Below are 12,778 nucleotides of genomic sequence, written 5' to 3' on the forward strand. Positions count from 1 at the left end.
AGGATAAAGTGCAGATGGTTTTGAAAATCCTCACTGCTGATGCATGACAGACGGCCCCCAACATCTGATACTTAAAGAGCATTCTTTTACATCACAGTCAGGGATGTTACATAAGGGAGTGGGATTCCCTGACCATGTCACAGCGCAGTAGAAAGTAGTTATCTGTCAGGACAGCAAAAGCCTGAATATCACATTGTTAACTGCTCTGCGTCTGTGTGTCGTGTGTGTGATCACATCCCTCGCTAAAGAAGCTGTGGAGAAGCTCGGGTTAAAGTCAGATTTCATCAGCACTCTACTTCCTGATTGGTACAGATTCACCAGCAGGTATATTGAGGATGTGCTAATGGTTAGGTTCAACCACTCTGGTCACTGTGGTAATAAATGACCATGCATCCTATTTATAACCACTAAGCCGCACACTGTGACGACGCTGTAAGCTTCCTAACACTGCCAGAGTTAGCCCATGGCTCATTGTACCAAGAAAAAAAGAAAGGGAGGGGAAAAAGAGCTGTAGGAGACAGTGGGAGTCCAGAAAGTACAGGTCAAAATCCTGTTCCTTTTGTTCAAGGTTAAAATGAAAAGAAAGGCACATTTACATCACGCGGTATAGTAGTGACCACAGCTGCCTTCCAAGCTGATGACCAGGTTCGATTCCCGGCCATCGCATGCTGTCTTCCACTAATTTCTCCTATGAGGGATTAATACAGTGTTATCTTATCTCAGTAGCAGGAACAAAAAAGCGAACTGACTTCATTTATATGTACTTTGGCATACACTTCGTCTCACTGCTGGACAGCACCATGCTCGTGGTCAATTTCTCAACTCCAGTTGGCAGAGTTAGTGCCATGCCATCCCATGCACAGTGATCCGTACAAGACCACAGTTCATCCCAACATCATGACTTTCAACTCAGTGATTCCCTAAGAGCAGAAGCGTTGCAAAGCCATTTGCAGCTCATACATCACCTAAACAATTCACACTAAATCTAGTATAAGGACATAACACAACACGCTAAAGCCTGCCTTGCAAGATTTGTCTTTAGTGGAACAATTTATCTTGAGTGGGAGAATCATTACACAAGACAAAAAAACTTCTAATCCAGGTGCACTAGAGAAAACCCATCAATAAAACAACCATCCCTGTGAGCCACTAATATTAAAGAAAAGCTGTAGAGAACAAAAACAATGCACTCATATCCTCAGCATAACCACAACTTATTAGTGGTGCTAGTTAAGGGAAAATTAAGGAATACTTCACTACTTTACTTCAGAAAATCTTACCCTTCCGTCGAGAGCCTCCCCTCTGCTCCATTCTGAGGAGCCGGGCTAAAAAAGGGGGTGGAAGGGAGGGGGTCCTTGTGGTGGTCCCTGGGGAACTCCAGTAACGGGGGTCCAAAGATTAGAGATACGAGTGAGGTGCAGAAGTCAGGAATGCTGCCTGTGCTGTGTGGATAATGTGAGGATCAGCGTGTGTGTGTGTGTGTGTGTGTGTGTGTAAAAAGTGGCCTGTGACGACGGTGTCAGCGACATCATCCATGCATCACAAAGCACTCTCACCCTCCCACCAACAGACCTGCATGCACACACACACACACGCACGCACACACACACCTCCCTTCCCTCAACCTCCCTGAGCTTCTGATCCCTGCCACGCACACTAACTCGCATGCGTGTGCGTGTTTGGACACACACACACACACACAAAGGGGGTGGAGCAAAGAAAGGGAGGGAAGCAGAAATCAGTCTGCAAACAGACAGACAGACGCTTTAGGGCAGAGAGTGACAGTGGCAGGAGAGGGATGGATGGATGGATGGATGGATGGATGGATGGATACACACACACACACACACACACACACACACACACACACACACACACACACACACACACACACACACACACACACACGACAAACAAGAGAGATGACACAGCAAGTTGAAAAAAGTCCCTCCTTCACAGAAAGCACGTTTGTGAGCTCGAGGTGTTGAGAGAACACGCAGCAGTTGTGCAGTTCATCCTATTTCAAAGTGCAGGAGCTGCCTGAGTGAGCAGTTTCATTTACAGTCTGACCTCCTCACTGTCCTCCAGGGTGCCATAGGTGGAGACGGTCAATCGATCAGCAGAGCACAGGGAGCACAAAGGACAACACAGCTAGAGGCTATAACAATATACTGTGTTTTAGAGGATATGGAGCCATGCAAGCACTCGCCTCTTTACAAGAGTTTTCATTTTAACAGACTATAATAACACCATTACAGGAAACCTAGACTGAAGAGACTGGGTACCCCAGTGGCACTGAAACTAAGGATCATTTTTATTATCTAGTCGTCTGTCAACTGTTTTTCTGATGAATCAGTTAACAGTTTAGTCTACAAAATGTCATAAAAATTACAATAAAAACCTGTCACAATTCCCCAGAGGCAATGGTGAGGTCTTCAAACCCAGTGAGGGTTTGGCATTATTGTTTGACAAATCTAAATTGTTGTGGATTTCATTCTGTTAATTTTAACTGTTCAACAGACTGATCAAAACGATAATGTCGTACCGCTGTGTTCCAGGTTGTCGTAAACATAGGGAATCTGACAAAATGCTATTATTCCATGGCTTCCCAACTGATCAGCAACTGAAAAGACAATGCAGAGTGAAAATCTGGAGAGACATCTGCACCTATTTCAAGGTGAAATGACATATCTGATAATCCATTAGCTACTGTTAGCTAAAAGGTTGAATGCTAATGTTAGCCTGTTAGCTAGCCATAAATCCACTTTTGTGTGGATTTACATGGCAACACTAAACTTTTGTATACTGTAAATATATATGTGTGTGTGTGTGTGCGTGTGTGTGTGTGTGTGTGTGTGTGTGTGCGCGTATATATAGTAGGGTTATCAAAAATGACGACTGATTATTCCTTCTGAAAAAACACAGTTTCCAATTTAGACTGATTCACGTGTTTTGGAAGATTCAATGTCCCATATAAATGAGAGAAACTCCACTCAAATGTTATCTGTGATTATGGACCTTGTTTTCCCATGTTTTCTTGTCAAAGTGACTACTGTGAACAACAATTTTTGAAGTGTTTTTTCAGTACTGAGCGAGGGCACTGCAGCCATCAGACATGGAACAGGCTGCAATGCTTGTGTAGGTCCTCTCAGTGTACGTCCACTGAGAGTGTTCGTTTTACCACTGACAGGCTCAGATTGTTATCCTAAGTGTCTGACACCATTACGGAAAGGATCCCCACAGAGATAGAACTGTTTGTTAAAGAGTAAGATCCGTATTTTTTAACCAGAAACAGCCGCTGTGTCGCTCTGGCCAAAGCCACCAGACTCCATTTACAGAAACAGTCATTTTATCATCATAAAACACATTCAAACCCGACAGAAACAAAATAAAGCTTACCAAAACCTTCTTGGTTTGTCTTTCACTGTTCCAACAATCACCACCAACTCTGGTTTGGTCGAAATTAAAGCCTTAATTCACCGAATGGGGAGAGGAGTGTGAGCGAGGGCGGACATCAGAGAAGCGGTGGGGGAAAACAGCGTTTTGAACGAGAACATTTTCACATCTGACCCAGGAATTGTTTTCACCGGAAATTCTGACTGGAGACATTTAAAGATGTCGGACTTCAACAGATCTTCCGGGCAAAAACAAAAAACAAAAAACAATAATTAGCAGGTAACAGAAACCCTTTTTGTCAAATACTTTTTTTCCACATTCGAATTCAAGTCAAATCAAATCAAATTATATATTTGATTTAATTTTATTCCATCTGAGGATTAGGTTTAAGATTTGAATACTTATTTTTGACTCTATCAACACTGCCTAGACAATGACAGACCAAGCTCTGCCCCAGTCATCAGCCTTGGTGAACCTGGTATTCTGCTGTCTACCTTTGTCTTGGCTGCGCACTAATCTGTCCGTCTAAGAGCATGTGAAGTGGGCACTAATCGCTTAACCAGATTAGGCTAATCCTGAACTTTTTATAAAACACAGTAGCTTAATTTCTGCTGCAGTCTTCTGGCCACTGGCTGCCTGTCAGTCAGCTGAGTGTCCTTCATCGCGCTGAGACACAGTGGCTGTTGGACGTTCAGCAGAGGCGGGCAAAGCATGGTTCTAGTTCTGGGGCCGCCTATGCAGCTGCACCACTCATCACCAAGTTCTTTTTGACAATATTGTAGGATTTCCGACAGCAATTTCTAATAAATGATTTAAAAACTTCAGATTAACTACAGAATGAAACACTGTGAGTCCGCCCAGCTTTCACCCACCATATGAAGACAAGACTGAACATCAGCTGCCAGCGTCATTAAACTGACAGATGTGTCAAGGCAGAGCTTAAACAGGGGCTATCAAATCACACAGTAAGAAGGATTTAGTAGTATCAAGCTCCACTTGGTTTGATGTCAGATGGCTGCTGATATAGTTTGTGTGTGTAAGTGTGTGTGCGCATAAGGGTCTGTATGCCGCACTTTAATATGTCCTAAGCCTTTAAACCCTTCAGGTAAACAACACTGTCTGTTGCGCAACACGCGGCATGGGCGGGAGAGGAAGGATGGACAAATGAGGGTTATCGACAGCATGTACTTGCATCTATATAGCCTTGAGGCTTTACTGGATACTTTTAAACATCCATATTATGATTGGGGAAATGGTTGACAATTGATCTGACTGATCCCAGTTAAATGGCTTGAGTTGAGAAGAACTCAGGACTATGTTCGAGCAATGATGAGTGGACACAGCTTATAGGGCAAAAATTCAGTTTTTATCATGGTGTCAAATTAGATTTTAATAATAGTTTTGCATGTATATAAGACAAGGACATGTGTGTGGAAGTAGTTGTGAAAGTGTGGGAGTACGCCGGAAAAAAAAGGACAAAGAGGGGTCAGCCAAGGCTTGTGGGATCAATGTTACTTAGTGGTGCTTACACCTGGATCCTCACTGCCAAGTGTAAACACGAAGCATTAGATGAGTACATTAGGAACAGGTTAGGTGCTCTTCTAAATAATTACAAATGCAATATTCCTGTTTTTGAGCTGAGGTGGGAACTGAGCCTTAATGCTTTGCAATTTACTAGAAGAAGAATCATCTTCTAAAAAAACACATTATTTTCTAAAAAAAACTCTGGACTGGACAGTAGTGACTGAATGAAGGAAATTAACATTTGTCCAACTAAGATTTAGTTTTGGGATTCTCTGATGTTGAATGATGGATTCCTTTTCTATCCTGACACATCTGGATTCACACAAATTACACATTTAGTGTAATAATTAACACAATAATTTGTTCTGTTCCTAATATTGCACCTAAAACCTTTTTTTCATGTCAGCTTTTCTCTTGCATTTTTCTTCCCAATTGTTCTGACCCAAACCACAAATGAATCATGGTCACATGAGAACAATGAAATCATGTGACTCACTGGCAAGCAAACCCTTTTCCGTAAAACTAGACAGTGTTTCCAAATAATGCTAAATCTTCATTCATGACACACACACGTACGCACACACACAGAAAAGTAAGTCCACCCTTCTCCAGATGGTGTCACTATCTCACAGTATGAAGCAAACACTGTGCACACACACACACACACACACACACACACACACACACACACACACACACACACACACACACACACACACACACACACACACAAAGCTCCACTAATCACACTTGGACTCTGAATTGCAGCTGTAGTTGGCAAGCTAAACTCTAGGATTTCATCCTAAATCACTACAGACCATCCTCTAACCCTTCTCTAATAACTCCCAGTGTCCACTTTAAATCTAGCAAAGGCAATTTAGAGGGATATGACGGGCTCTGAGAACCAGATGTTGGTTGAACTACCAACATCTGGTTCCCAGAGTATGAATATGTTTAATATAAGGACAGTGAAAAGTATAGGTGAATGCCCGCTCACTGTTTAATTACACCCAAAAATGCTGTTTATTTTGCAACAAATGTACAAAGGCTATACCAGAGGCCTGCCATCCTGGCCTCTATCCTGCTGCTATAGACCAGAAATCAGCTACAGCACAGCACCTCTAACGTAAGACACTTGAGCAGAGAAGATATTTGCATCTGACTACTGCGAATTAAGGTAACAGTATAACAGCCTGCTATTCCCACATTACACAATTCGCTCCTCGTCAGTGATGTGGCTGGTAAACAATTAGTAAAGAAACCATGTCCTCATTATTTGCTGGAGACTTAGCGTCTGTTTTAAAGCAGATAGAAATGGTACTATAAAAGCAGGGGCTGCTCAGTGCACCTTTAAACAGCTGTTTATATCCAAAACCACCAGCATGGGTGTGCTGTAATGCCTAAGCGTGTTGCCTCACATCTGATAATGGAAATACAGGCACATCAATAGCATTGACCCAACACTTAGCTGTGGAGAGAAGGGCTGCTAACAGCTATTGTTATTGACCACATCCAAGGGTGGGGACATTTTATAGCTATTAAAATGCAGCTTGGTTCAAACCAGACTTTTACCAAAGAGCTACTTTAATCGTGTTTACTGGTTTGCTTATGATTGGAACAACAATGCACCATGTCCACTGACATCAATCAGCAATGTCACACCCATAATACTTTTTGTTGGACGTCACTATAACAGACAATTGCACAGTTGTCGGGCTTGTAAACATGGTCAAAAGACAGACAACGGGAGTTGACCATGTTTGTACAATCAGTGAACCTATGCAAATAAAAACCATAAAAACCCTGACGGCCTCGTGCAAGCCTACAGTGAAAAAACACATAGCGAGGAAAGAAAAAGATGTGTGTTTATTAATGAGGGCTTATCAGAGACAGCACACTGAGAGCAGGGAAGCAGCGGGGAGGAGATCACTGAACAGGAAATAGGAAGCAGCAGCCAGAGAAAGGATGACTGTCTGACTAAAGCACCTAATCAGCAGGGATGGAAATTTTCACTTGGTTCAAGGGTGCAAGGCTGTTAACTACTTTTCAGCTTTTCTCTACATTGTTCCAGGTGAAGGTCTGGCAGAGGTAACAGCTTTGTGAGGGGATAACTGTGGGCTCCTCTACCTCCCATGTCTAACCAATTTTCAGTGCCGTTTACATTTTAGCTTCAGTGTTAAGCAAATGTTTGAGGTTTAACAGGGGATGGTTCTTATTGTCGTGACTGTCTGTCGTTTTTCTTTTTTTAACTTGTAACACACTAAGCATCAGGCAGAAATTTTCATTTTCAGATCTGCCCTTGATAAAATACACATTCTGCTGTGTTATAAATCATATTATTTTATGTCCCAGTCCTTCACTCACTCAGAATATTACAGCTAAGAGTTATTTGGGGAATCTATTTCATTAATGTTTTCATGATCCACATATGTGGTGAACTACTGACAGTGAACAACAGAGTCTGATTATGCTGCTGTGTTGAAGATGGAACAAGCAGAGCTGAATAATGTGGCCAACTCAAACACAGACTTGAGCAACATTGTAGGGTCAGGCCAGACACACGCTGCAGTATAAATAACCCAAAGCAGAGGTTCTAAACTACTCAGAGAGGTCTGCAAGCGCATTAAATTGAGACAGAACCAGGTTCATACCTCCTTCTTTAAGACCTGACTGTCATACTCCCAAATTATGAGATCTGACCTGACTGGAAGCAGCGTTACATTGACAGCAGGTAGTGGATCCAGTCTGCTTGCTTGGGACACACATAGGAGGGCTCCCCCACAACTCAGAACAAGCTGAGAGGTGCAGTAATTCAAACAGGTTGATTGTATCTGCTACAAAGCCATTCCTCTTACATCTCACAATTAATTTCCTCAGCCTATGTCCAGTATTGATCAGATGAATCTGGCTGGTGAATTGGGAGCTTCTTTCCCATAAAAACATTACAGTTCAAACAATCAGAGCACAGAACTATGTAGAGGCGTGATCACAGGTCACGATGTTCCCACACCGGAGAAGACCTCGCTGAATCATTGAGATTCTGAGAAGCTCCCCTCTGACAAATTGTTACTTTATTTTAACCATTACTAATGGCTGCTTGGTAGGCAATGCACAGGAAGAGGACTTGACAGAAAGTTTTGACTGAAAAAGACAAAAACTGTCTTGCAGGAAAATACATACATGAATCAGGGATGTTAACAGTCAACCCTTAATTGGTTAACCACCAAGAATACTTTTGACTGGTTATGCATGTCAGTCCATAGGTTAATATGCACATACACACACAGTGTGATGCACTTCGGTCCATGGTCATCACCCAGTTGGTGTGCCGAATGATTGAGTCCCATATGTAGAGTGGCAGAGGGCGAGGGATTCAAAGAGCTAGTTGGGATTGGTAAGAGGCCGTGTATGTTATGCCATCGAGAGGTACTGTGACTAAACATGCTGAAAAATACTTTGAGGGGAAGAGGAATGAGCTTAAAGTCCAGCTAGCCAAGGCAGACAAGCTAGCGCTGACCACCAACCATTGGACAGCTCTCACAGACAAAAGCTACATCACAACCACCTGTAACTTCATCAATGCTGACTGGGAGCAGAGTTTCTGTTATCTGGTAATCATCCTTTTTTAGTCCTTTCCAGTCTCCCAATTCTGTGACTTAAGGGTTCAAGGGTTGGAACAGCGGAAGATGGACAGAGAAGGTTTTGGTGAATTTTTAATTTTATTTCTGTTGAGTTTGAATGAAGTGTGTTTTACAATGATAAAATTACTGCTTCTGTAAATGGAGTCTGGTGGCTTTGGCGAGAGCAATAAAGTGGCTGTTTCTGGTTAAACAACAAGGATCTTATGCTTTAACAAAAAGGTCCACCTCTGTTGGGATCCTTTCCATAATGTAGTCAGACACTTAGAATAACAATATGAACGTGTCAGCGGTAAAAACAAACACTTTTAGGACGTACACTGAGGGAGAGCAAACGCAGAGCGGGATTACATTGCAGCCTGTTTTGTCTGCAGCACCGCTGCCCTTCACTTTTACTTCACTATCATGTGTTTATGGATCGGGCTAAAACCAAAATTAACTGACACTGACATCCCTAACAAGAATAGTGATTAGATTAGAGACTAAATTAGTAGTTGTGGACAAACAAACTTCTAAGTTTTGATATAATAGTCCAAGTGAAATATCATCATTGTGTGAACTATGAACCCGTTCACAGCTGGCCATGTATTACTCAGCTAAATCAAAAGAAAGTAGTTTAAAAAAAGTAAAATAACTAACCCCAACCTCAGACTGCCATGGTGCTCGTACGACTGCTTGCTGAAAGCAAACTGCACGTGCTGCTTGTAGAATACAGCTAGTAACATGGGCAGCATGCAGAATGGCGTGCAGAGTTAACGACATAATAAGCAGAGAAAAAGAAACAAAATACAGACAGCCACATGCAGGCAACAGCTTTGAACGAAACCAGACCTGCCTGGGAAAAAAACAGGAAACACATGTTTAGGACAGATGGGCAAACGGGCCGACAGACAGAGGCAGCGATGCCCCAGGCGCCAATCACCTGGTCAGCTTCAGCTTAAACACTCGAACAAAGCTGCATTTCACATAGCACTTCTGCCCTCAGCTTTGAGCAGCTTTGTCTGAATAAGACTACCTGCGTAGCACCATGAACACAGTAAGACACCAACATGGCCAAAATTAGGGCTAAGGCATTTCCACAGGACTGTTGTCTTTATTCCCACACCAGTCAACTCCCACAGAATTGTTGACCATTACGCTTGCTCTTGCTCAGACACCCTCCCACTCCACCCACTCCCACAGAGATTAGAATCACTCCCCACTGCAACACTGTCTGCTGTCTGGCCCATGCAGTAGAGACAAAGACACAAGGAGCCCTTATGAATGTTTTTGATCTGAACAATTTCGAATGCAGTTCTTTAATGAGCCACTTTAGATGTCATGAACTAAAAATAAGCCTTACTAAAAGCCTTTAAAAGTAAAAAGAAACAGCTTCAGTTGAAGGCCGTGTGACCTTGAAGTTATGGATTGAGTCCCCCAAATGAACAGATGGAATCCTTACTTTCAAAACAGAATCAGTGATGTAAAAATGCGGGGTACAATAATGCGAGTCATTTTTGAGCCAAACAATTCTCGGAACAATGCTCGATACTGATCCCCACGATGTTGGTATTTCCAGAGAAACTAACATAGATTAGTTACAGTGCTCAGCAGTACAGAGACTTTCAGCTCAGTTACATGCAGGGTGCTGGCACTATCACACCGCTGCAACAACAATGAACTGGGTTTCAAATGCTTTTTAAAGTGCAGCTGAAGTCAAAAAAACAATGTTTAATATGTTTCACTGGCAAAAAGACAAGTCGAGTTCCTCTAATGTGCCTCAATGGATTCTAATCTGGATACACAAAGAGGAGGAAAAGCAAACACTTTTAGTGGACGTACACTGACAGTGCACAAACGCACAGAGGGATTACACTGCAGCCTGCTTTGCATCTACCAGCTGCAGCGTTTTTAGTCAATACTGGAAAAACTTGAAAAACTGTTGTCTTCATCAGTCCCTGATTAGTCTCTAATGATTTCTCCCATTTGTCCAGGACACTGAAATCTTCCAGGATGTGTGGACCGGCACCAGTTGGACACTCTGCAAACATCACTGTCACTGACTGAAGACGTACTGTTTCGTTCTCTTATGGACATAATGCTCAAAAATTCAAATTATTCGAATGTTTGAACCTATGTGTGTGTGTGTGTGTGTGTGTGTGTGTGTGTGTGTGTGTGTGTGTGTGTGTGTGTGTTTTTAGAAGGAATAATCAGACGTTGTTTTGGGCCAATTTAGATAGCTCTAATGTAAACACAAAAGCAGCTGATGGTTTGTTATCTTCTCATGGAAAGTATAAGTGACAGCTCATGAAAACATCGAAGGTTCAGAGGAAGCTTGAGCTGATGATATTTGGTTAAGTTTGCATTGGCGTGGCTCATTTTGAAAGAGTAAAACGGCTGCTGGTTCACTTTGCAGAAGATTAAGCTTTAACCTGTTTTTCTTATATGAAAGAAACAGGGGTAGGAAGCTGTGACTCAAAAACACTCAAAAGAAAATAGCAGTTTGAGATTATCTGCTCTGTGCTTTCACTGACCCGATGTAAAGAAATCAAACTGTGGGTGCATGAGATGCAGTTTGCTAGGACTCCAACATCATTCTATGAAGGAAATGAGCAATGGAGATAGACACACAACCTAGAACCAGGAAAGGACGGCAGGACAAAGAGGGAATTCACAGTGAGTGAGAAGAAAAGGAGTACATTACATTATAGCAGGGGGGTGGGGTCTCACCTCCCCCCACTCAGCCAACAGGAAGCAAGCCAGCAGGACAATCAATAACAGTGACTGCTATTTGACTCAGGCCTTCCTACACAACATGCACATGAGCCAACAACACTCCTGCTATCGAGGACCCTCCCTAGTAAACCTTCAACCATTCTCCCTTCCCAGTCCACTCAGCCTACCAGGATCATTTGACCACATCGTAGCCACCAAAATGGACAAATATCGTACAGTAGAGTGCTCTGAACATAGGCTTGAATCCACTGTTGATGACCTGTGGATTTATGTAGACAATAAAATATTGTGCTCCTTAAAATAGAGTGAGTGCAAACTAAAAAAAAGTGTGTGGTCCCGATGCTTCTAAAAGCCAAGTTAGACTACAGTTTAGTGGCTACGGATCCAGAGCATGTCCTTTGTGTGTTCTCCCACAGTTGATGTCACTATAGCCATTGTCAGAGGCAAGTGGTTGCATGTGCACAGACATGCACAAGGGAAACCGAAAACATGCCGCAGTATGATACTCTGCAGAACCATCATAATAAAAATGCCATCCTCTCTCCCACAGTCTGTAAAATGTTACCCAGCATGCAGCGTAATTGCAGCTCCGCAGCAGAAATTAAATACTGGGAACTGATTTGCCCAGCGCCATGTGAAGCGCTGTAAACTTCACTAACAACAGTCCGACAAAACATGGAGTGTTTGAGAAGAGTTTGTTAAACACGCACTCCATGACTTCTGCTGATCTCATGCTGAATATTCAGAAAGAAAAGCAGAGGCTTTAAACGTTGCACTGGTTTTGTGCCTTCGGACAGGTTGATATCAGGTTGCTACTATTGGCTGAAGCAAGAGAGAACGTTATGTTCTATCACCAAAATCTCTGACATTACACTGATGTACACATTCAGATAGAATGACAATTTCAAGATACATTTTGTGTGTCTGGAAAAAGGTACTCAGATCAGTGCGACAAAGTTAATTCAACCGTCATCAAGTCCACAAAGCTGGTCTTCTACCAACCATCAGCTCAACAGATACAGGCTATGCTGTGCAGTCGGCTTCACAAAGTACGGTCCTGATTTTCTGATTTGCGGAACTTCACATATAACACATCACGCTGCAGGGCCGCATAGGAATACGTGTCACGCCTGAGCCAAGGTACTGCGTAAAAGTCCTGTTATCCTGTTGTTTGCTACACGCTAAAGTTCACTGCACGGCCTTCAGGGGGTGAGTCATGTCAGAGGTTGCATGCCAATGGTAATCCACACAGAGAGATGAAAATCTCATCTCGTTAGGAGATGAAATAGTCATAGGTGTCCCAATTAGAGCATCTGTGTTGGTCCTGTGTTTGTTACAACAACACTAGGAAACCTGGGACTAAGGGGGAACAATAGGAAACAGCAAAAAAGTAGAGGTGAATTTGAATAAAGGAGTTGGTAAGAATTGGATCAGTTGAAATTGTCAGAAAACAAGAAGAAATTTTAGAAAAGGCAGTGGTTTGGGGGGGCAGGGGGATGGGGTGG

The 12,778-nt window shown here is 42.7% G+C and overlaps 1 protein-coding gene across 7 annotated transcripts in view; it reads right to left on the minus strand.

The window, feature by feature from the left end:
• The window catches only part of slc12a7b (solute carrier family 12 member 7b), a 53,507-nt gene that overhangs the window by 27,551 nt on the left and 13,178 nt on the right, over positions 1-12,778 (minus strand). The window contains exon 1 of one of the 7 annotated variants that reach the window (XM_070985635.1): positions 1,281-1,438. The exons of the other annotated variants lie outside the window; for them this stretch is intronic. Within the exon in view, the coding sequence (XP_070841736.1) occupies positions 1,281-1,311 (31 nt within the window). The 5' untranslated portion in view covers positions 1,312-1,438. Of the gene's footprint in view, positions 1-1,280; positions 1,439-12,778 lie in introns of those variants that run through there. 7 annotated transcript variants of the gene reach the window in all.

The sequence above is a fragment of the Chaetodon trifascialis genome, chromosome 18 (assembly GCF_039877785.1).
Source record: "Chaetodon trifascialis isolate fChaTrf1 chromosome 18, fChaTrf1.hap1, whole genome shotgun sequence".
In the NCBI taxonomy this organism is placed as follows: Eukaryota; Metazoa; Chordata; class Actinopteri; order Chaetodontiformes; family Chaetodontidae; genus Chaetodon; species Chaetodon trifascialis.